General features: G+C 45.3%; 1 protein-coding gene across 2 annotated transcripts in view; it reads right to left on the bottom strand.

The window, feature by feature from the left end:
- LOC134936597 (adhesion G protein-coupled receptor E1-like) overlaps positions 1-22589 on the bottom strand; it is a 291441-nt gene that overhangs the window by 210888 nt on the left and 57964 nt on the right. For both annotated transcript variants that reach the window (XM_063931704.1, XM_063931705.1), the window contains exons 2-3: positions 22359-22481; positions 15966-16124 (exon numbers count right to left, since the gene is read on the bottom strand). In XM_063931704.1, coding sequence (XP_063787774.1) covers positions 15966-16124; positions 22359-22481 — 282 coding nt within the window. The remainder of the gene's footprint in view (positions 1-15965; positions 16125-22358; positions 22482-22589) is intronic.

Genomic DNA, 22589 nt, shown 5'->3' with positions numbered 1-22589 from the left:
CGTGTCTGTCAACTGGGCAAACGATCTTTTTTGTGACCCTGAGGGGGTCTGGACTTGCAACAACGCATCCGCCACAGACTTCTTCCATGCCTGGTTCTGAGACTCAGATTTATCCAATCTCTTACTAATAAGAGCCACATTTGCATTCAAGGCATTCAACACATTAACCCAATCAGGAGTTGGCGGTGCCGACAGGGTCACTCCCACAGCCGTTTGTGTCCCCAACACAGTCTCCTCCTGGGAAGAGCACTCCGCCTCAGACATGCCGACACACGTGTACCCAACACTCACAGACACACTGGGCATATAGGGGACAGACCCACAGTAAAGTCTGTCAGAGAGACACAGAGGGAGTTTGCCAGCTCACAACCCAGCGCTTCACCAACGTTTCTGAAACCCAAATTAATGCCTCAGACCTGCAGCGCTATTATAATAATAATATGCACCAAAATTACTGTGCCCCCCCCTCCCGTTTTGCACCCTGTTACTTGTACAGCAGTGTGAGGAAGGACCAGCGTCTCTGCAGCCTGTGTAGAGAAAATGGCGCTGAGCTGTGTCAGCTGAGAGGACTAAGCTCCGCCCCCGCAATGGCTCGCTTAAGACCCGAGTTTTTTCAGTAAATGTTTATACTGGCGGGGGTAGGACAGTGTCTCCGCACCTATGTCCCCTCTTGCCAGTCTGTTTTGAGGTATATATATATATATATATATGCTGCCCAGGCCACCCTACCACACCCCCCCCCCCCCACCCTGCGCATTGCACCGCCTCTGTGTGCGCGATCACTGTGCGGTACCTCAGAAGCCGTCACTGAAGTCTTCTTTACTTCTTCTACTCACCTGTCTTCTGACTTCTGGCTCTGCAAGGGGGGTGATGGCCGGCTCTGGGAACGAGCATATAGGCGTACCTAGCGATCAGACCCTCAGGAGCTAATGGTGTCCTGTACCCAAGAAGCAGATCCTTTAAACTCACCAAAAGTAGGTCTGACTTCTCTCCCCTAAGTCCCACGAAGCAGGGAGACTCTTGCCAGCAGTCTCCCTGAAAATAAAAAAACCTAACAAAAGTTTTTTCCCGAGAAACTCTGTAGAGCTTCTCAGTGTGCATCCAGTCTGCCTGGGCACAATTCTAAAGCTGTAGTCTGGAGGAGGGGCATAGAGGGAGGAGCCAGTTCACACCCATTCAAAGTCTTACAGTGCCCATGTCTCCTGCGGATCCCGTCTATACCACATGGTTCTAATGGTGACCCCAGCATCCTCTAGGACAGGGGTGGGCAATTATTTCAGCTGGGGGGCCGCTTAACTCTTCCAGTGAATAGTCGAGGGCCACACACAAAATATCTTGTAAATCGGGTCTGAACTGCGCATGCACCGCAATGTGTAGGTGCGCCAGTCCGCAGCGTCGGGCAGCGATGGGATGGTACGAACAAAGTGATCGCACGGGCGATCGCAAGGTGATTGAGAGGAAGAGGACGTTTGTGAGTGGCAATTGAGCGTTTTAGAGGAGTGTCCGGAAAAACGCAGGAGGGACCAGGCGTTTGGAGGGAGAGTTTCTGACGTCAGCACTCAGCTCTGGCCCCGATCATCGCACTAGAAGAGTAAGTCCTGGGCTGCGCAGAGACTGCACAAACTTCTGTTTGTGCAGCTCTCTGCAGATGCGATCTCACCCCTGCACAGCGATTTCCCCCTCCCCTGTAGGCAGCGACTACCTGATCGCAGCAGTGCAAAGACGCCTGCTAGCGATCAGGTCTGAATTAGGCCCATAGTTACGTATATAACTATAAAAACATAGTGTGGATATATATATATATATATATATATATATATATAAAAATACAATTCAGCCGGCACTCTTTGCTTACGAATAACTGGTCCCGGTGTCCAGTGCAGAAAGAAACAGCATTGTCAAAGTCAGAAAAATGTTTCTATGCACGTTGCCATATTTGCACCGCACACTGGTCTGCGCTGCGCATGCGTACGCTCTCCCGTGAAGGCGCATACCCGCAATAGCGTGCACCCGCGGGCGCACGGTATGCGTATTTACGGTAGAGTTTATGTAATCGTAGCGTGCGACTCATTCATTACATATTTTCACAATTAATGTAGGTTGTAGATCATGGTCCCTTTGATAGATTCTGAAAGTTTGGTTAATATAGAATGTCCCTGAGCTGAGGAATCCCTCTTTGTATCGTAGGAAGGGTCTAACAGGAGTCATGCAGTAGTGTTTGGTACCCATCGGAAGAGTATTTAAATAGCAATATTCCGGTGTTGGTTTGGAGCGTATTAATCGCTCGTGCGGATAGTTATGGACATAAGAAGTTTATGTCCATTTCTATTATTTACTCATACTCAGGTATGCGGCGGGAAACCTAGTTCCCCACCCACCTGAGCTGTTTGAAATCGTCACAGCCCACCTGTATGAATCAACCTATGACCTTTTGTTATGATGCAGGGCCGAATTCCGACGTCCAATGGACAATGGGATTGTAGGGACTGTAAGATTGCATTGTGTGTGGGGCATAAATAGGCAGGCCGACCACATCCAGCTCTCACTCTTCAACGGTTCTCATTGCTGAAAATCGGGTGCTGGATGTCCAGGCGCATGCGATCGTTTACCCTTGTGCGTAAGTTTCTCTCCGTAATCATATTGTCTTACTGTGAGCCAATCTCTCTCTCTCTTCTCTTTCTCTCGTATCTCCCATTGACTAGTATTGTATAGTATTAGATCAGCATAGTATTGTAGTGTATTTCTTGTATAGTTATTTGGTTAGGAAGTCTCTGTTATATTGTAGTGTATCATTTGTACTGTGATTCTTTTTGCAAGTATAATAGTTATAATACAGATAATAGGCTTTGGACCCTAAACAGGTATCTGTGTATTTTCTCATAGTGTTGTGTTCACTTGAGCGTCAGTGACGCTCAAGCAGCTTTGTAGTTAGACAGGGTACACAAAGTTGCACTTACACCCTGTATTCACATTAAGGTATTCTGTGTATTACATTGATAAAAGGTTTAGACATAAAGGTATAGCGCTGTGAGCGTCTGCGCCGCTGGTGATCTCCTCGTGGTCTCGAGCGTCCGCTACGCCGTAGCGAATCATTACTCTAATCATAGCCAATAACGTGCAGTCCTGTGATCTCTGGGCCGTGAGCGAACGTGACGCTTGAGCGTCTCGCCTACGGCTGAGCGATCGTTACGCAACTAGCGTACCTTTACGGTACTTCTTAAGTAAACAGCGTACTGTGTTCTTAGACTTCATTAAGGGTTGTTTATACGACAAAGGAATTTAACATTGTCAATTGGGGACTCGTCCTGTCCTTCTCATATCTGCACTAGGTAGATCAGCAGACATTATCCCCCAGCAAAGGGTGGGAGGTTGTCTCGCAGTGCTGACGGGATAAGCGTCTGCTTCGCTTAGATAAAGAGTGCTGAAGGAATCCGGGAACCGGAAGTAAGAACAAAACGCTTGTGTCTTTTAAAACTGTATTTCTCTTCTGTCTTGCGTATACACGCACGCATACATATATATCTGCATTTCTTTTTCAAATTTCGTATATCACTATTCCTGTTTGCCAATTTTTATAGTTGATAGAAAGTGCTAAAAGAGATTTGCTGTTATTTCATAGTAGAGGTAATAGTTAAAATATAGACCAACACACGGCTTGTCTGGGAGATAAGGCAGTCAGTGTGGTGTGCGGTAGATGATCAGGGATCATCTACATTGATAAAGGTAGAAATTGTGTTACGGTGGATCTTTGTTTTGCGTACACGTGTCTCTAACAAAGACTAGCGTACGTAATCCAGAGGCAAACGCACGCAGCGTACATTACGCAACGTAGCGTCCGGTTACGCCCACGTAGCTCAAGTCACGAAAAGTTGGATTTTAACGCAAAGGCGATAAATAACGCACAGCGGTAGATAACGCGACGCGGTAAATAACGCAAATCTATTTTTGGAAAAATCTGAAATTTAGTTTAACAGATCCTGCTCCTAATTGGTAACACAGCTGGGCTGAAGACAATTTCTGCGCAGAAATAGATATAGAAACAAAGTGTACATGTGTTGAGTGAGTGTGTTTTTATCACATAAGTTTATATAACTTAGAGGTTGAACCAAAAGGAAAGTCGGGTACTCGTCAAGGAACATACGTGTAAGTGACATATACGGTGGCTAGGGAGGCATCCCTGGTTAAATAATATTTGAGCATTAGAGTATAGCGGACCATAAGGTAACAGACCAGGAGGTCATAAGGTAACAGACCAGGAGGTCACAAGGTAACAGGTAAAATAGACAAAGAGGTCCGCTATAAAGGTACAAGAGGCACAACGCCAGGGGTGTTGGTGCAGAACCCATATAGGCCATACAAGCTCATGCTGAAGGAATTCGCAGCCGAAATTTTCGATTCCATTGATCTTTCAGTACACTAACAAGTAGTGCTTATGTACTGAACGATTATACCGCACGAAATTGTGTGCAGTAGTTAGTAATCTGACCTAATACCATTAGAGTAAAGTGGTCACAAACGCTATTTGTACATTCTGACGTGATTTGTGTAATTTTTTATTTTTGGAAGGGAAGTTCGCTGGTCACTCAGGAACTATCTAACAACCCCACCTTTACTGGAAAGAGTAAGTGTCCTGCGGGTAACCCTCATATGTTCCAGTAAACAGAAGGTTCCATAGGGGCCCTGTAGTACGCCAGCACCATATCGGTGTGATCAGGTCGTATTGGTCGAGGTGGGCGAGTGAGTGGGGTACTCGGTAAACCGCCACCGCCGGCCTATTGTGAATAATTTGGTTTGCTGTAAGGGTTCGCTGAAGACCGTGATATAAAGATCACAGGAGTAGTAAGCAACACCTGCAGATTATGGGGGCCAATTGTTCAGGTAGGGGGCGATCAACCTCGGTTCGGGTTGATTCAGAGAACCGACCAGTTGGGTCGGCAAGGTACATCATGTGTGAAAAATACGGAAGTCACACAGAATCTTTATGTGATGAATGGGAGAGAATGACTGTACAAGACAGGGAGAAATTCCCAAGAATAGGTAGCTTCAGTCCAGAAGTGTTACAAAATATAAGGAGGAGGATATGTCTCATAAAATCAACAAAGAGACGAATTCAGCATCATGATTATTTACAGTTGTGGCAGCAGGAAGGTGAGATACAGAGAGGTTTGGCTCTGGCGGCGGGATCTGGGGCAGTCAGGAAGCTGATAGCCACAGCCCCTCCTCCACCATACATTGCAGGAGAGAAGTTGATTGCGGAGAGAAACGCACTGGGTTGTAAAACACAAACTCTTAGTAACCCTGTAAATGTCAATGATGTTAACCAAGTAACCCAGGCAATTATTAACCCGTGCAAGTTGTACCCTGTTTTGAACTTTCCTCAGGAGTGTGATCAAGAAGACGATTCGACAACAATTTCAGCGCTCTCTCTAGCGGCCACCATATCAGAAACCACAGTAGGAACTGCACCTCTCACGAGATTAGTGAAGGCCCCTAGCGGAGGGATAGGTGAGGTCGTGTCAACGGGTAAGTATGGCACCATGCATTACACTGAAACAATTTCACCACAAGCTGTAGAATCTACACAGAATGAAGTTGTTAGAGTTAATCCAGTTAAGGTGATAGTAGTTCCCAATGGGAAAACAGATGCATCAGGAGCCACACCCGTTAGGAACATTGCCATGTATTGCCCGTTTACTAGAATGGAATTGAGGACTATAGTGTCTGAATTCCCAGACCCCAGAAAAGATTTAGTGGCAAGCCAAAAATACATCAGGGATCTAGGAAACACTTTAGAGCCCAATAATAAGGATTGGCAGATAGAGCTTGCTTACCTTCCAATGTCGACTCAGTTCAATTCTTGACTGATTGTGGACTAGATAAAGATCCATCTTACAGATGTGTACGACAAGGATAATGTAAAAAGGATAAATTTGCAGCTAAAAGAGTATTTCCCAGCCGTGGTTAAATGGAATAAAATATTTTCCATTAAGCAAAAGGAGTCCGAAACGGCAACAGAATATTTTCACCGGGCACTATTAGAAATGGCAAAATACACTGGTATAGAAGACATTAGGACCAACCCAAACCATCAAGAAGTAGCAGTATCTGTACTGATGGATGGTTTAAAGGAAACATTGAAAGCTAGGGTACAGACCACGCAACCATGTTGGCGAGGTCTGTCGGTGTCCACTTTGAGAGAGGCTGCTATTGATCACGACAGAAACATCACCAGGCACAGAGAGTCGCAAAGTGATAAGTTGATGTCAGTAAGTATACAGGCGCTGACCACAAAGCAGCCTGCGTATGTACCATCGAATCCTGTAAGTAAGTCAACTGTAATAACTTGTTATTCCTGTAACAGACCGGGACACTATGCACGAGAATGTAGAGTAAGAAATGTACCAAAATCTTTTCAACCCCCTAGACAACGACACGACACACGACATTGGGAGCAGGGTCCACAAAGGCGGAGTTTTGAGCCACATACAGGGGAAACAAAAAGATATCCCCCGAACAGAGACTGGCATGCCTCTGGTAGTTCCCAGCTAACTCCCTCACAAGTAGTCGCTGCCAGCGGGGTACAGGCAGGTCACCATACCCAATAGGGGTGTGGCCATACCTGTAATCTGCAGCCAGTTAAGTTGATTGCCAGTCTTGGAAGCGAACCAGAGATTGCAATCAATGTAGCTGGTAAAACTTTAAACTTTCTTGTAGACACAGGGGCGGCCAAGTCAGTGATAAATTCGACAGTGGGCATGAGAACCACTGGTAGGACAATTCCAGCCATGGGAGTAACAGGAGTAGTCCAGCACTACCCTGTTAGCAAACCAGCCGAGATTACAATAGGGCCTTTGCATACCAAGCATTCCTTTTTGCTGGCTGCATCTGCACCAACTAATCTCCTGGGTAGAGACTTACTATGTAAAATGGGTTGCGTCATTTATTGTACGCCTGAAGGTGTATTCTTGGACATTCCTGAGAATCACGCTCAGGAAGTACGAGACATGTTAGACTCCCCATCAAAATTAATGTCACATTCCATTATGACAAATAGGAATCCATCCCAAGTAGAAGAGATGACATCTCAGATACCAGAGTCACTTTGGACAAAAGATGGACAGGACACTGGATTAATGGCAAATGTAGCTCCAGTAGTTGTACAAGTAAAAGATGGTAGGATAGCTCCAAAAATCCCACAGTATCCTCTAAAGCCAGAGGTGGAGTTAGGAGTTTTCCCAGTAATAGAACGCTTGCTGCAACAGGGCATTCTGGTAAGAACGTCCAGCACAGCCAATAGTCCCATCTTCCCTGTTAAGAAGAGTGGGGGGAGGGGTTACAGACTAGTGCAGGATCTAAGGGGGATTAACAAAATAGTTGAGAGTCAGTTCCCCGTAGTGCCTAATCCAGCTGTCATCCTAATGCAAATTCCTCCCACTGCCAAATTTTTCACTGTTATTGACCTCTGCTCCGCTTTCTTTTCGGTACCTCTGCACCCTGACAGCCAATATTTGTTTGCTTTTACATACAGAGGAGTCCAATACACATGGACTCGGTTACCCCAAGGTTTCATAGATAGTCCAAGTATATTTTCTCAGGCTTTGCATGATTGTTTACAGTCTTTCCAACCAGAGAGTGGATCAGTATTGATACAGTACGTGGACGATTTACTGCTGTGTTCAGATTCACTGGAAGCCTCTCTGAAGGATACGAAACAACTCCTGTTTCATCTTTCAGACACAGGTCACAAGGTTTCCAAAGACAAGTTACAATTATGCGAAACTAAGGTAAAATATTTGGGACACTGTCTAACACAAGGACTGAGACACCTGACCGCTGATAGAATCCAAGCCATTAGAGACATGACACTGCCACAAACCCAGCAACAGATCAGGACGTTTTTAGGAATGTGTGGGTATTGCCGTAATTGGATCCCAGGGTTTTCCATATTGGCGTTACCTTTGCAGGAAATGGTCTCCTCAAACAAACCTGATAGGATCTCGCATACAGACGAATCCGAAACAGCATTTGAGAGACTCAAGCAATGCCTAACGCAGGCACCAGCACTAGGTATGCCAGACTATGGGAAACCCTTTGAACTATACGGAACAGAAAGTGCTGGGTGCGCAGCAGGTGTACTAACCCAAAAACAAGGTGATGCCAGCAGGCCAGTTGCATACTACAGCGCTCAGCTAGATACGGTAGCGCGATCCCTCCCCACATGCTTGCGAAGCGTTGCTGCGATAGCATTGCTAGTGACAAAAAGCGAAGATGTCGTGCTAGGCCACAACCTCACAATCCATACACCACATGCGGTATCTGCCTTATTGAATTCTGCCCAAACCAGACACGTCTCATCAGCAAGGTTCACAAGATGGGAATTGGCATTAATGGCCCCAGTAAACATCACCATAAGGAGATGCAGCGCATTAAATCCTGCAACATTTCTCCCAGGTGTGTCTGGTCAGACACAAAGGGTGGAAGGTGAGAGTGATGGGGAAGGAGGATTTAATGCAAAGGAAGATACACATGATTGTATGGAATATTTGACCCAAAATTTTACCGCAAGGCCTGACATCAGTGACAATCCACTGGAAGATGCAGAACTCACGTTCTACACTGACGGTAGTTGTCATAGACAGTCAGACTCGGGAGACTTGTGTACTGGATACGCAGTCGTCGATGACCAAGACACCATAGAAGCGGAACCGCTAGGCCCACCTCACTCAGCCCAGGTTGCTGAACTGGTCGCCCTAACCAGAGCATGTGAATTGGCTAAGGGCAAGTCAGCCAATATCTACACCGATTCTAGATACGCCTTCGGGGTAGTACATGATTTCGGAGCCCTATGGCGCCTCAGAAATTTCATGACGGCAGCTGGTACACCGATAGCGCATGCAGCTCACATAAAAAGGCTTCTAACAGCGATACAGGAACCCGACAGAGTGGCTGTTATCAAATGTAAAGCACATACATATAGTCAAGACTCAGTGTCACTTGGTAACAGCCGAGCAGACGAAGCCGCAAAGCTTGCAGCTGCTACCCCCATACAGACAGACACCACACAACTGATGGTATTTAATACCATCAACACACAGAAGTTGTGTGAGATGCAGAATTTGTGTTCCACACAGGAAAGAGCAGTCTGGAAAGCAAAGGGATATGGCCAGGAGTCCTCAGGGCTCTGGACGGATGGACATGGTAAACCAGTGGCCCCCAGAGCATATCTTCCATGTCTGGCTGAAGCAGCTCATGGGTTGACTCATCTAGGCAAGGAGGGAATGTGCAAATTGGTAAGAGCATACTGGTGCGCCCCAGGATTCTCCTCTCATGCGAGTAAAAGAGCAATGTCATGCCTTACCTGTCTGAGAAAGAATATTGGAAAGGCAATACCTACAGAACCATCCCATATCCCACCTGCCGGCGGCCCTTTCCAGGTAATACAAATTGACTTCATTCAATTACCCCCATGTCGAAATTTGAAATATGTACTTGTTTGTATAGATGTTTTCTCGAATTGGGTCGAAGCATTTCCAGCAGCTACAAATACCGCTATGTTTACAGCTAAGAAAATTGTACAGGAATTTGTATGTAGATATGGTATCCCTAGAATCATTGAAAGTGATAGGGGTACCCATTTTACCGGTGATGTCTTTCAAGGAATGTGTAAATTAATGGGTATTGATAGCAAGCTGCACACTCCGTACCGTCCACAGGCGAGTGCGAAGGTCGAAAGAGTGAACAGCACTATTAAAAATAAATTGAGTAAAGTAATGGCAGAGACAGGATTGACGTGGCCAGAAGCTTTACCCATTGTTTTGTATAGCATCAGAACCACTCCCAGGTCCCCTCTTAATCTGTCTCCTTTTGAAATCTTGTTTGGTCGACAACCGCATGTCATGATTAACCCTCAGGATGATTTGAAATGTAACAATGAAGTAACTGTAAAATACTTGATTAACATGAGTAAACAGTTGAGGAATCAAAATGATAATCTGAAATTGGTGATTCCTGATTTACCAGATAGTAATTGTCATGACATTGAACCTGGGGATTATGTAATGATACGAAATTTTCTACGCTCAGGTTGTCTTATTGATAGATGGGAAGGACCATACCAGGTCTTATTGACTAGCACCACAGCATTGAAGGTTGCTGAGAGAGAGACTTGGGTCCATTCATCCCACTGCAAAAAGGTTGCTGACCCAGAGAGGTCCCGTGATAAGGAACAGACGGTAGAGGTTGTATCACTGGAGTGTCTGTTCCAGGAGGACTGAGGCGGCACCTGAGCCTTGAAGACCGAAAGCAGCTGTCGACTCCCCACTCCCTTTTATTGTTTTCCTCCACTTCCCATCCCCTCTCCCTTAAAATTTCTTTTTCCCCCTTCTCATTCTTCTCCATTTCCTCCTCAAAGATGGACTTGCCCCAAGAGACTGTGATCCGGATTTTGATGTTAACTATGATGTTGACCAGAGCAGTCTGTTCCGGCGAGAGTACCATGGAGGTCGAGAGAGGTTCTGGAATGGGTTCCGATTATGATGATGGAGGCGTAGTTTTCCAAGATCAACCAAACCAACAAGCAAAGGCGAGTATCAGAAAACGATCCGATAGAAGAAATTGTGATGGATTGTTAGCTGAAGAAAACTGTATCTGTAGGCTTTGTGACAATTTGGTTGAAGATGGATGCATAAAGAAATGCCAATCCAGTTTTAATATCCATATGGACCGGCATCCATTGAGTGACTATCACTCCTTAGTGGGTAACGTGTTAAACCAAACAGATTGTTGGGTATGCTCTCAAGTACCTCAGGGTCATAGCAAATCAGGGCTAGTACCATTTCCTTTAACGTTAGGGGAGGTACTTGAGCTAAGTGGTGGGAGACCGGTGGACCGGAGGTTTAATATCTCCAGCCCTCCTAGTTTGAAGCTCCACCAATACCATGTGGATAGGTCCCTCTTATGTTTTAATATCTCCAATCCCCGTAAGCCGGGAAATTGGGAAGTGTCATGGAGCAACCTTACCATGACCTTTTCACACAGAGCAGATAGAATGCCTACAGATACAGAGCTTGTACGCCACATAGCCAGTAGAGGAAAATCTTTCCGGTATCGATATACTTTAGGAAATAGGATTACTAGAGTTGGAGAGGTATCACCAGGATACTGTGCACATATCGTACAGTCTGATACGTGCATTAAGCAGATGGAAGAATTAGGATCAGGAGATTTCACCTGGAAGGTGTGTAATATGGTCATGTCCTTCTCCGTCCCATATGTTCTCCCCGATGATGCATATTTCATATGCGGGAGAAAGGCGTACAAGTGGCTTGCCCCAAACTCTGAAGGATTGTGTTATATTGGAAAAGTATTGCCTGAAGTGATGACTGTAACACATGACAAAATGAAGGACATACACCGTGGTGCCCAAGCTCCTTATACTCACACTCATTACGAGCACCGAGTTAAAAGACACCTGTCAGAAAGGTTAGAGCATCCGGCCTCTGATCTAATCCATGAATCCACCGGGATTCAGGTTCTGGTGGCGTTAGATTTCACTCGTACCGCTCGAGGAGTGATGAATTATAGATACATCTCTGCGCTTGCAAATTTGTTAGATAATATCACTGAAATGTATGATGACACGTTTAGATACACTGGAAGAGAACTTCAAGCTTATAAAACAGAACTAGTTCAGCATAGGATGGTTCTTAATTATCTTACAGCAGTAACAGGCGGATATTGTGTTACATTGGCAACACAGTACGGCATAAAGTGTTGCACGTATATCACAAATAGCACCGAGGATCCGGTAGAGGTCATAGACCAAAAGATGGACGATATTCTCCAATTGAAGTGGGAATTTCGTCGAAAACACAATCTCACCCTTGCTGCTGTAGGTAATGAGCCGACTGGTTGGGTGTCATGGTTGAACCCGCGAAATTGGTTCTCCGGTTTAGGAGACTGGGCTCAAGGAGTCATAATGGATGTTGGAAAGTTTCTACTATGTATCTTGGGTGTCGTTATATCGATTGGATTGATATTTAGATGCGGGCAGGCTTTAATGAGGTGCAAACAAAGTACAAAAGTGATGAGCTTGAGGAGTGAGGAAACCGTAATTAACCTGGATTTGATTTATGACCCAATGATAGAAACCAGAATGTGATGAAAATGCGATTATACGGTCCGTTTCTTTCACCTGTTTTTCTGCTTTTCTCCAAGATACAAAGACCCCCTTGGACGAGGAAGTTGACGAGACGCTATACAGACAACAGACAAGCACCAAAGATGAAGTTTTGACCACTTGAGAAATGGACATTTGATGAACTTTGCCATGGATCCCCAGTTTCCCTAGTATTTTTAAACTCACGCTAGCCCAACATTTTTGTAAATCTGATGGCACTGACAAAGCTATTTGCTCATGCCCAAGGAGCAATACAGCGCAAAGAAGACGGCTCTCAACAGATACCGAACAAAACTTCAACAACAGATGTACATTTCCCTGACATAGAATACCACCGCATTTACCGTAATTATGTCTTTTCTTCATTTCTACAACCCTCAGGTAATGACACACATAGTCGATAGGGAATACAGGCACAGATATCAGCAACCACATACTTCCCCCATTCATGTATCATCAACTAAAATGTGCTCCCCATTTTGTTCAAAATCCGAAAAGAGCTCGGTAAAGTTTGACAGCCCATCCACAGACCTGTACCACAGGATAAGAAGGAATTCAAATGTATACTTCGCAATACCTCGAAGCTTGATTTACAACACGTACGGCACGATGATACATGACCCTCCAAACATGGACTCATACACACATGCTTCTGCTTTCTCACCAGGTCATACCCTCTTCACACCTACTCCTCTCTTCTTCCTTACCCCACCATGGAAATCAATTAACCCCTGACTTACATTTTTTTTCCCCTTTGAAATGTTTTAGAAAGTGGCAGTTATTATTGACTGCCAAAGGGTGGACTGTCAAAGTCAGAAAAATGTTTCTATGCACGTTGCCATATTTGCACCGCACACTGATCTGCGCTGCGCATGCGTACGCTCTCCCGTGAAGGCGCATACCCGCAATAGCGTGCACCCGCGGGCGCACGGTATGCGTATTTACGGTAGAGTTTATGTAATCGTAGCGTGCGACTCATTCATTACATATTTTCACAATTAATGTAGGTTGTAGATCATGGTCCCTTTGATAGATTCTGAAAGTTTGGTTAATATAGAATGTCCCTGAGCTGAGGAATCCCTCTTTGTATCGTAGGAAGGGTCTAACAGGAGTCATGCAGTAGTGTTTGGTACCCATCGGAAGAGTATTTAAATAGCAATATTCCGGTGTTGGTTTGGAGCGTATTAATCGCTCGTGCGGATAGTTATGGACATAAGAAGTTTATGTCCATTTCTATTATTTACTCATACTCAGGTATGCGGCGGGAAACCTAGTTCCCCACCCACCTGAGCTGTTTGAAATCGTCACAGCCCACCTGTATGAATCAACCTATGACCTTTTGTTATGATGCAGGGCCGAATTCCGACGTCCAATGGACAATGGGATTGTAGGGACTGTAAGATTGCATTGTGTGTGGGGCATAAATAGGCAGGCCGACCACATCCAGCTCTCACTCTTCAACGGTTCTCATTGCTGAAAATCGGGTGCTGGATGTCCAGGCGCATGCGATCGTTTACCCTTGTGCGTAAGTTTCTCTCCGTAATCATATTGTCTTACTGTGAGCCAATCTCTCTCTCTCTTCTCTTTCTCTCGTATCTCCCATTGACTAGTATTGTATAGTATTAGATCAGCATAGTATTGTAGTGTATTTCTTGTATAGTTATTTGGTTAGGAAGTCTCTGTTATATTGTAGTGTATCATTTGTACTGTGATTCTTTTTGCAAGTATAATAGTTATAATACAGATAATAGGCTTTGGACCCTAAACAGGTATCTGTGTATTTTCTCATAGTGTTGTGTTCACTTGAGCGTCAGTGACGCTCAAGCAGCTTTGTAGTTAGACAGGGTACACAAAGTTGCACTTACACCCTGTATTCACATTAAGGTATTCTGTGTATTACATTGATAAAAGGTTTAGACATAAAGGTATAGCGTTGTGAGCGTCTGCGCCGCTGGTGATCTCCTCGTGGTCTCGAGCGTCCGCTACGCCGTAGCGAATCATTACTCTAATCATAGCCAATAACGTGCAGTCCTGTGATCTCTGGGCCGTGAGCGAACGTGACGCTTGAGCGTCTCGCCTACGGCTGAGCGATCGTTACGCAACTAGCGTACCTTTACGGTACTTCTTAAGTAAACAGCGTACTGTGTTCTTAGACTTCATTAAGGGTTGTTTATACGACAAAGGAATTTAACATTGTCAGCATATCCACACAATAGGCACGGCACTCCAGGTACTCGTTCCAGAAAAGCTTTTATTGCGGTGCTACTATCTACATGTTTCGAGGCCTCAGCCCCTTCGTCAGGATCCCTGGAGTGCCGTGCCTATTGTGTGGATATATATATATATATATATATATATATATAAAACTACACAAACATACACCACAATATACATTACATACATAGTTTTTTTACAGGCAAAATCCAAGATGTCTAAAAAAACACAGTAATCCAGTAATAATTTTTTTTTTTTAAAACAGTGCTGAAAACACCCCTCCCCCCCCCTCCCCTCCCCTAGACCCATATAGCAGTCTCTACCCCCCTTCCCTGCTGGACCGATATAGCAGTCCCTACCCCTCTTCCCCCCCTCCCCTAAACCCATATAGCAGTCCCTACCCCTCTTCCCCCTCTCCCCTAAACCCATATAGCAGTCCCCCCCCCCCTAACCCCCCTTCCCTGAACCTATATAGCAGCTTTTAAAGTTAAGCACAGATCCATTTACCTTTTTCACAGTGGCAGATCCGCTGCCTGCTGCCAGATCCCCGCTGCCTGATGCCTGCTGCCCGCGGTGCCGCGCAGAGTCGCTGTTGCTGCCCGCTCCTGCCGTAGCCCCGCCCCCCGTGCCGCCCAGCGCCTGACGTCACAGTGGGAATCCCGGTCAGCAGTGACGTGACCGGGATTTCCTCTGCGGCGCCGCGTCTGGGAGGTACGTAGCGCAATGACGAGCGGCTCAGCCAGTCGGGCCGCTTGTCATTGCACACTGTGTGGGACAGCGGGGCCAGGCAGGATCGGTTCGCGGGCCGCATCCGGCCCGCGGGCCGCTTGTTGCCCACCCCTACTCTAGGACGTATGAGAAAATACTATGGGATCAAAATTACCCCCAAATTCTATGATTTAAGCTGTTTTTGAAGGGTTTTTGAAAAAAAACACCGAATCCAAAACACACCCGAATCCGACAAAAAATTTTAAGAGAGGTTTTGCCAAAACGCGCCCGAATCCAAAACACGGCCGCGGAACCGAATCCAAACCAAAACACAAAACCTGAAAAATTTCTGGTGCACATCAATAATATATACAGTAAATTATCTGCTGCATGCATGATAATATACCAGATAAATAACAGATTAATAACAGCAATGCACTGTAGAAAATATACCATATTCCAGTATAAGGTAACATATGTATAATGTATAATTCAAGTGCACAGTCTGGAACCTGATCCTTAGAGCAGGAGGTGGGCCCCCAGGCAGTGGGGCCCACCGGTGGCTTCCCCTGTACCCCTGTGGGCCAGTCCGAGCCTGTCTCCATGCATCTCATTCCCTGTGTCTCTCTCTCTCTTTCTCTTCACTGTGTCTCTCTCTCCTATGTCTCTCGCTCTATCCCTCTGACATGTCTCTTTTTCACCTGCCATCTGAATTTATCCAAATGAGGAAAAATTATTCGACTTGCACTAGATATACGCCTTACCTCATTATACAATAAATTCGATTTTATATATATTAACTTACCATACTATCTAATAGGAGGATTTATGTCATGTAAATATCTTCTTGTCTTTGCTCACTCACCTGTGCACACATTCTCAGCTTTATTACCAGTAGGACAGAATTGTGTTTCATTTCCTCTGCGGGTACCACTAGCACACTCACAGAAATAGCCGCCTCGCAGGTTCCTACATTTTGTTAATTGACCACACCTGTGACTACCATCACGACACTCCTGTATGTCTGGAACAGCAAAGAAGAGAAACATAATACATCTTTCAGTGTGTATAGTGTGACATAGCGATGTATACTGTAGGGTTTAGATACAAATATTTACAATTACATAATAATATCTATAGTAAATTCGTTTGGTAAAATAAAACAAAGTCCAAGTATAACCCTTTAAATACAGTATGTTCTTCAGAGGAAAACAAACCAAACAACCAGAGTGGCTGTTGCTAATTATGTCTCACAGGGTGTAAAAAATGTCCTCCTGACCACAGAAATGGTAATCGGATAAATGATCTGCCTCATTTACTCCCATAATGTTCTTTACTAATCACAACTGCAGATGGCATTTCTTTTTACAAAGATATCTTATCTGTGTTTGAGCTATGTTAGTGAATGTACCGTCGTAAGAACACTTCCTGTGCTGATGGTGAAACCTTCTTTCTTCCATTTGCAGTTGATGATATCTTATGTATATCTAAGGTGTCTTTTTTTTAACAGTAAATGAAATTAGTTTCTCTAATGTCTCAATAATATAACATCTCTGTTCCCTATATTAATGAGGATGCCTACCTTTGAACCCTATTGAATTCTCCTAAATCCAAATTACATTGGTGTATCCAAAACTGTGCACCATACACAAGATGTTGATTAACAGTAACTGCTTCAATGTTTAATCTGTATTTGCATCATGTGTTTTTATTTTTAATCATTTTATCCATTCCAGGATTGGGTTTGGTATGATTTGCCAGGAGGCCAGAGGTCAGAATACCGAAGATCAGGATCCCGACAAGGGAATGTAAGTATACCTACCTTCCCCCTCCCCCCCGGTCCCCTAATCTTAACCCTCCCTCCCCGCAGCCTAAACCTATACCCCCCCCCCCCCTCCCGCCACATCCTAACCCTAACCCTCGGCGGTGGTGCCTGCCCCTAACCCCCCTCCCCGCAGCCTAAACCTAACCCTCTTCCCCACCGCATGCTAACCCTAACCCTCGGCGTTGGTGCCTGACCCTAACCCCCCTCCCTGCAGCCTAAACCTAACCCTCTCCCCTGCCGCCTAACCCTAACCCTCCCGGGAGGCTGCCTAACCCTAAACCATCCCCCACCACTGGCAGCCTAAACCTAACCCCCCCAGGGACGCAGCCTAACCCTCCCCCCGCAGCCTATACCTAACCTCTCCCACCCCCAGCAGCTTACCTCTCAGGCTTGGTGGCTTGTCCTTTGGAATCTTGGGTGTTGGGATTCCGGCGTCGGGATTCTGACTGCCAGGATCCCGACAGTCAGGATCCTGATCAGATCCCCCAGGATTTTATGTGCTTTTTCAGCTGCTGACTGCAAAAGCAGCTCCACTACTTACTGTAGTCTTCTGCCAGCATGTTTTCCTAAGTTCATGCACATCTGCTTTTCCCTCAGTTGTATTCCTTTTAATGTCTAAGTATGACCATAACACTGAAATTAATGAAATCACTTTTCAAATGTCACTGTATTCTAATTTCAGTATAAAAACTTGTGCTCTGTGCTGACATTCCACCAGCACACAACAAGCAAGGTGGAAATACTGTATAGTGTGAAGTGAGCGGGGTGAGGAGAGGTGACTGGGAGAGAAGAGAGGGTGCAGGGCTTAGTGGTGGGGTATCAGGACTATGGTGGTAGAGAAGTGATTGAAAATGGAGTAACGGGAAATGCGGGGCAGGGTGTCAGAGTGATGAAAGACAGAAAGGGATGGGTAATTGGAGGAGACTGGGGGGAGGTAGGAAAAGGAGGTAGAAGAGATGATAATGTAGGTGAGTACACAAAGGACGATGTGACATCGTCAACGACGAGACCTGGCGGCAGGGCTGGCATCAGCAAGTGCATACACACTTGCCAGTTCCGGCAGCAATGAACAATGGTGGGGGGAGGGTGCATTCGGCAGCATGGCCATCGCTGGCAATATCGGTGGATTGACCTGCATGCAAGTCCAACAGGCGATGTCCTCCTGTTTAACTCTGGTATAACTCTGACATATGCTTTAAATCTTATTATAGATATGTGTCCACTTACATCTAACCTCTCTGTACGTTAAACAGGCCTTCTAGTAGTGCCATGCCGTGGTGTAACTTGGTAGTGGTGAGTGTCTTTTCGTTTTCGTTCAATTTTTTTCCATTAAAATGCATTTTATGGAGGAAATTTAGATCACTGCCCCACATTTCTTCACTAATCTTGCCCTTTAAGTCCTTCCTATTCATTCAAGATTTTGGCCTAGGTTCTCATGGAGCTTCATTTAAACAATGGGCAGAGGCTGAGATATTCAAGATGGGTCAGCTGATGTGTTCGACAGGGGTACACTGATTTGAAGATATTCAATCCTCCTGGGGCCTCCCACACTCTGAGTTCTGGAAATACCTGCAATTAAGACCCTTTATTTCCACCTCTCTAAAACCATCCATACTGTCTAGACTTCTGACCCTTTTCGAAACTGTATGTGTTTCTCCCAACCGTCCCACACTATTTCTAAACTTTACACGCTAATCATTGAAAATCGCTTCTATTCTCTTCCATCGTTTACACAATCCTGGGAAAAAGATTTACATGGTCCAGGTTCAGGACTTGGATTGGGAAATCGTTTTTCAGAACATCCATGCTAGCTCTAAGTGTTCCACGACATTACAGACGTTAAATAAAATGACATCCAGTTGGTTCAGAGTCCCAGCGATAATAGATAAGCTGTACCCTGGTACTCCTAATATATGTTGGCGGCCCCTGTTAGTTTCTTACACATTTGGTGGGAATGCTCCTTGCTAACCCCTTTCTGGAATGGGGTTTTTAAATGCTTGGAGGTGATCCTGGGAGAGAATCTATCCAGAGATCCAGGGTTTTGGTTGCATAACATTACATCTACAGTTCTACACCTACTGGTATATTTAAAAAAAAATGACTCCTTAGTAACACTGCGTAGGAAGTAATCCCAGTCCTCTGGAAATCGACGTCACCCCCACTCTGTAAAGGATTGTATAAAGAGGATCGCTTTTTACTTGGATATGGAAGATGTTATCTCTTTCTCATTAGGTACATCTCTGAATTTTTCAACGCTTTGGCTACCATGGCTAGAATTTAAAGAATACTCCATGTACTCCTCTTACCTAGGCCCTTAACTACAGTACACAATGATGAGTCCAACTTGCTTTTGTTCATCTTACTGTATTTGGGCTACAGAGAGTCTTCTTACCAATCTCCTCATATTCTCACATACCACTCCCACCCCTTCTTTTCCTTGTTGTACCCTTTTCCCATGTCTTTCCCCTATGAAAATAGAATTTATTTTTGAATGTTTGTCTAGATTAGTATTATACACATTTGTCATTGCTTACTGTAAATAAACATGCTGCTCTATTGTATGACACTATCTCCCGCTATTGTGTATCACCGCATTAGTATTGCTTGTTTTACTTATTTTTTTATTGTTTGAACATTATCCAGTTCCATGTGTATTTATTTATTTATTTATTAACAGTTACTTATATAGCGCAGAAAATTCTATTGTGCTTTACAATTGGAAATAACAATGATAGTTGATAGAATGTATATATAGTCCACTCTTAATACAGATGGTCTTAATAAATGATCCACTTTATCTTCATCCTCTACAATATTTTTTCTCTCCTTATCATCCAATGGTCCATTATCATTAGTGCTACTGTATTTTTAATTATATTTATGCATTCTAAAAACATTTTGGAATTGCACTTTATATTTTGCCAACCATTTTTCCTCTTCAATCTTTTCTTCACGTCTTTTACATGTTTTACTACATACCTTCTATTGCCATAGTTTTCATTCCTTTCTAGTTTTCCCAATAGCTGCTAGCTCCCCAGTGGGAATGCAGTCAATTTACCTACAATCAAAATCCCGACGGTCAAAATACCGACAACCATTGACCGATGGTCAAAAAACCAACAAGGTCAGAATACCGATTTGGTCAGAATACCGACATTAGAAATGACGACAGTCAAAATACCAACATTTAAAATGTTGACAGGTCGAAAAATCAACATCAGTTTTTCATGATTTTGTCATTGAAACTGACTTGTTCATACTTTACCATCCCAGTGGACCTGGAGGGGGAATATAATAGTGTGCCGAGTGCAGTGAACCATGCAAGGGGATGCGGTACACTTATACGGTGTCCATGTCGACCTATGTCGACATACATAACAAATTTTAAAAACCTCATGTTGACTTTTTGAACCATCGATATTTTAGATGTCAACATTTTGACTGTGTCGACATTTTAAATGTCTGTATTTTGACCTCATCTGTATTTTGACCATCGGTCAACTGTTGTCGGTATTTTGACTGTCTGGATTTTGATTGTAGGTAAACCATACCGATCCCCTACAGTGTGACCACCTATCAGGGCCATAACTACGTTTGTGCCAGGTGTGCCTGGCACACAGCGCAGTCGACCAGAGGGCGTAACTGGCCACATCCCTGCTCCAAGGGGACTTTAGTCAGCGGCATTGTAATGAGTCAAACTGACTCATTACAAGTCGCCTGAGTGAGGAGAGCAGCATTAGCTCCGGTGACAGTGGAGAAGGAGGAGGAGGGAGGGGGAGGAGGGAGCCGCAGTAGCGCACTGTAATTGGTGGCGGCGCTGCTGCAACAGTCCCTCTCCTTCCACATAGGCCGGCCGCCGCTTCTGTGAATGCTGAGATGAGGGAAGCATATCCCAGCATTCACAGCGGCGACACCCAGCCTATGTGGAAGGAGAGGGACAGCTGCAGCGGCGCCGCCACCAATTACAGTGCACTGCTGCAGCTCCCGAGTCCCCCTCCCTCCTCCTCATTCTCCCCTGCCAGGGATCTGCCTGAATGCTTGCACCGAGGAGCCTGACTGTCTGCCATAATGTATAAAAAGGGGGACTGTCTGCCGTAACGTGTAAAAGGTGGGATTCTGTCTGCCGTAATGTGTAAAAGGTGGACTCTGTCTGCTGTAAGGTGTAAAAAGGAGACTCTGGGGGTCATTCCGAGTTGATCGTAGCTCTGCTAAATTTAGCACAGCTACGATCTTCTTCCCTGACATGCGGGGGGACTCCCAGCACAGGGCTAGCCCGCCCCGCATGTCAGTCCGCACCCCCCTCGCAGAAGTGCAAAGGCATTGCACAGCGGTGATGCCTTTGCACTTCAAGAGTAGCTCCCAGCCAGCGCAGCTTTAGCGTGCTGGCTGGGAGCTACTCATCGCTCCCCGGCCCGCAGCGGCTGCGTGTGACGTCACGCAGCCGCTGCGGCCCACCCCCCGTTCGGTCCGGCCATGCCTGCATTGGCCGGACCTCCCGCCCAGCGATCGCCTCTGCCTGTCAATCAGGCAGAGGCAATCGCATCTCTGCTACGGCCTTCGGCCGTCTGGCATGCGCAGTAGGGACCCGTTCGCTCTACTGCGTTAAAACGCAGCGAGCAAACGGGTCAGAATGACCCCCTCTATCTCCTGTAATGTGTAAAAAGGGGACTCTGTCTCCTGTAATGTGTAAAGAGGGGGACTCTGTCTGCCGTAATGTGTAAAAGGTGGGACTCTGTCTGCTGTAATGTGTAAAAAGGGGGCTCTGCTGTAATTTTTAAAAAGGGGACTCTGCCGTAATGTGTAAAAAGGTGGATGCTGTCTGCCATAATGTGTAAAAAGGGGGACTCTGCCGTAATGTGTAAAAAGTGGGACTCTGACTGCCGTAATGTGTAAACAGGGGGATGCTGTTTGCCGTAATGTGTAAAAAGGGGGACTGTCTACCGTAATGTGTAAAAAGGGGGACTGTCTGCTGTAATGTGTAAAAAGAGGGGCTCTGTCTGCCGTAATGTGTAAAAGGTGTTCTCTGTCTGCCGTAATGTGTAAAAGGTGGACTCTGTCTGCTGTAATGTGTAAAAAGGGGAAGCTGTCTGCCATAATGTGTAAAAGGTGGACTCTGTCTGCTGTAATGTGTAAAAAGGGGAAGCTGTCTGCCATAATGTGTAAAAGGGGCTCTACCTGGTGTAGTGGCGCTACTGTGCAGCGTAATTTGAATAATGGAGACTACTTTGCACCGTAATATGGATTGGTATTATTTTGTGGCCACACCCCTTCCCCATGAAGCCATGCCCCTATATGTTTGACGAGCGTACTGTCCCTATTTTACATAAGGGGGGGCGCCGATGCCGTTTCTTGCACACAGCGCTAAAATGTCTAGTTACGGCACTGCCGTCTATAACCATATCCATTGTGCCTGTAACCATACTCATTGCTCACCTTCACAGGTAAATGTATTTCCTACATACATTTTTTTTAATCCGTCCATACAGGTACAGTTTGATGTATTCAAACAGCTTTCAGGCTCCGGTGGGCAAATATTATCACTACACTGTGTTCTGTCTGTAGGATGATAAAGTAACATATTAGGGCACAGAATAACATCATGCTTGTGTATACTGTATATTCATGAGCAAAGCCCAGCAGCCACATGCAGCCACAAATTACATG

This window comes from Pseudophryne corroboree, chromosome 6 (assembly GCF_028390025.1).
Source record: "Pseudophryne corroboree isolate aPseCor3 chromosome 6, aPseCor3.hap2, whole genome shotgun sequence".
Taxonomy (NCBI): Eukaryota; Metazoa; Chordata; class Amphibia; order Anura; family Myobatrachidae; genus Pseudophryne; species Pseudophryne corroboree.
Note: the sequence above shows the minus strand (reverse complement) of the source record. Positions and strands in the feature narration are given on the sequence as shown.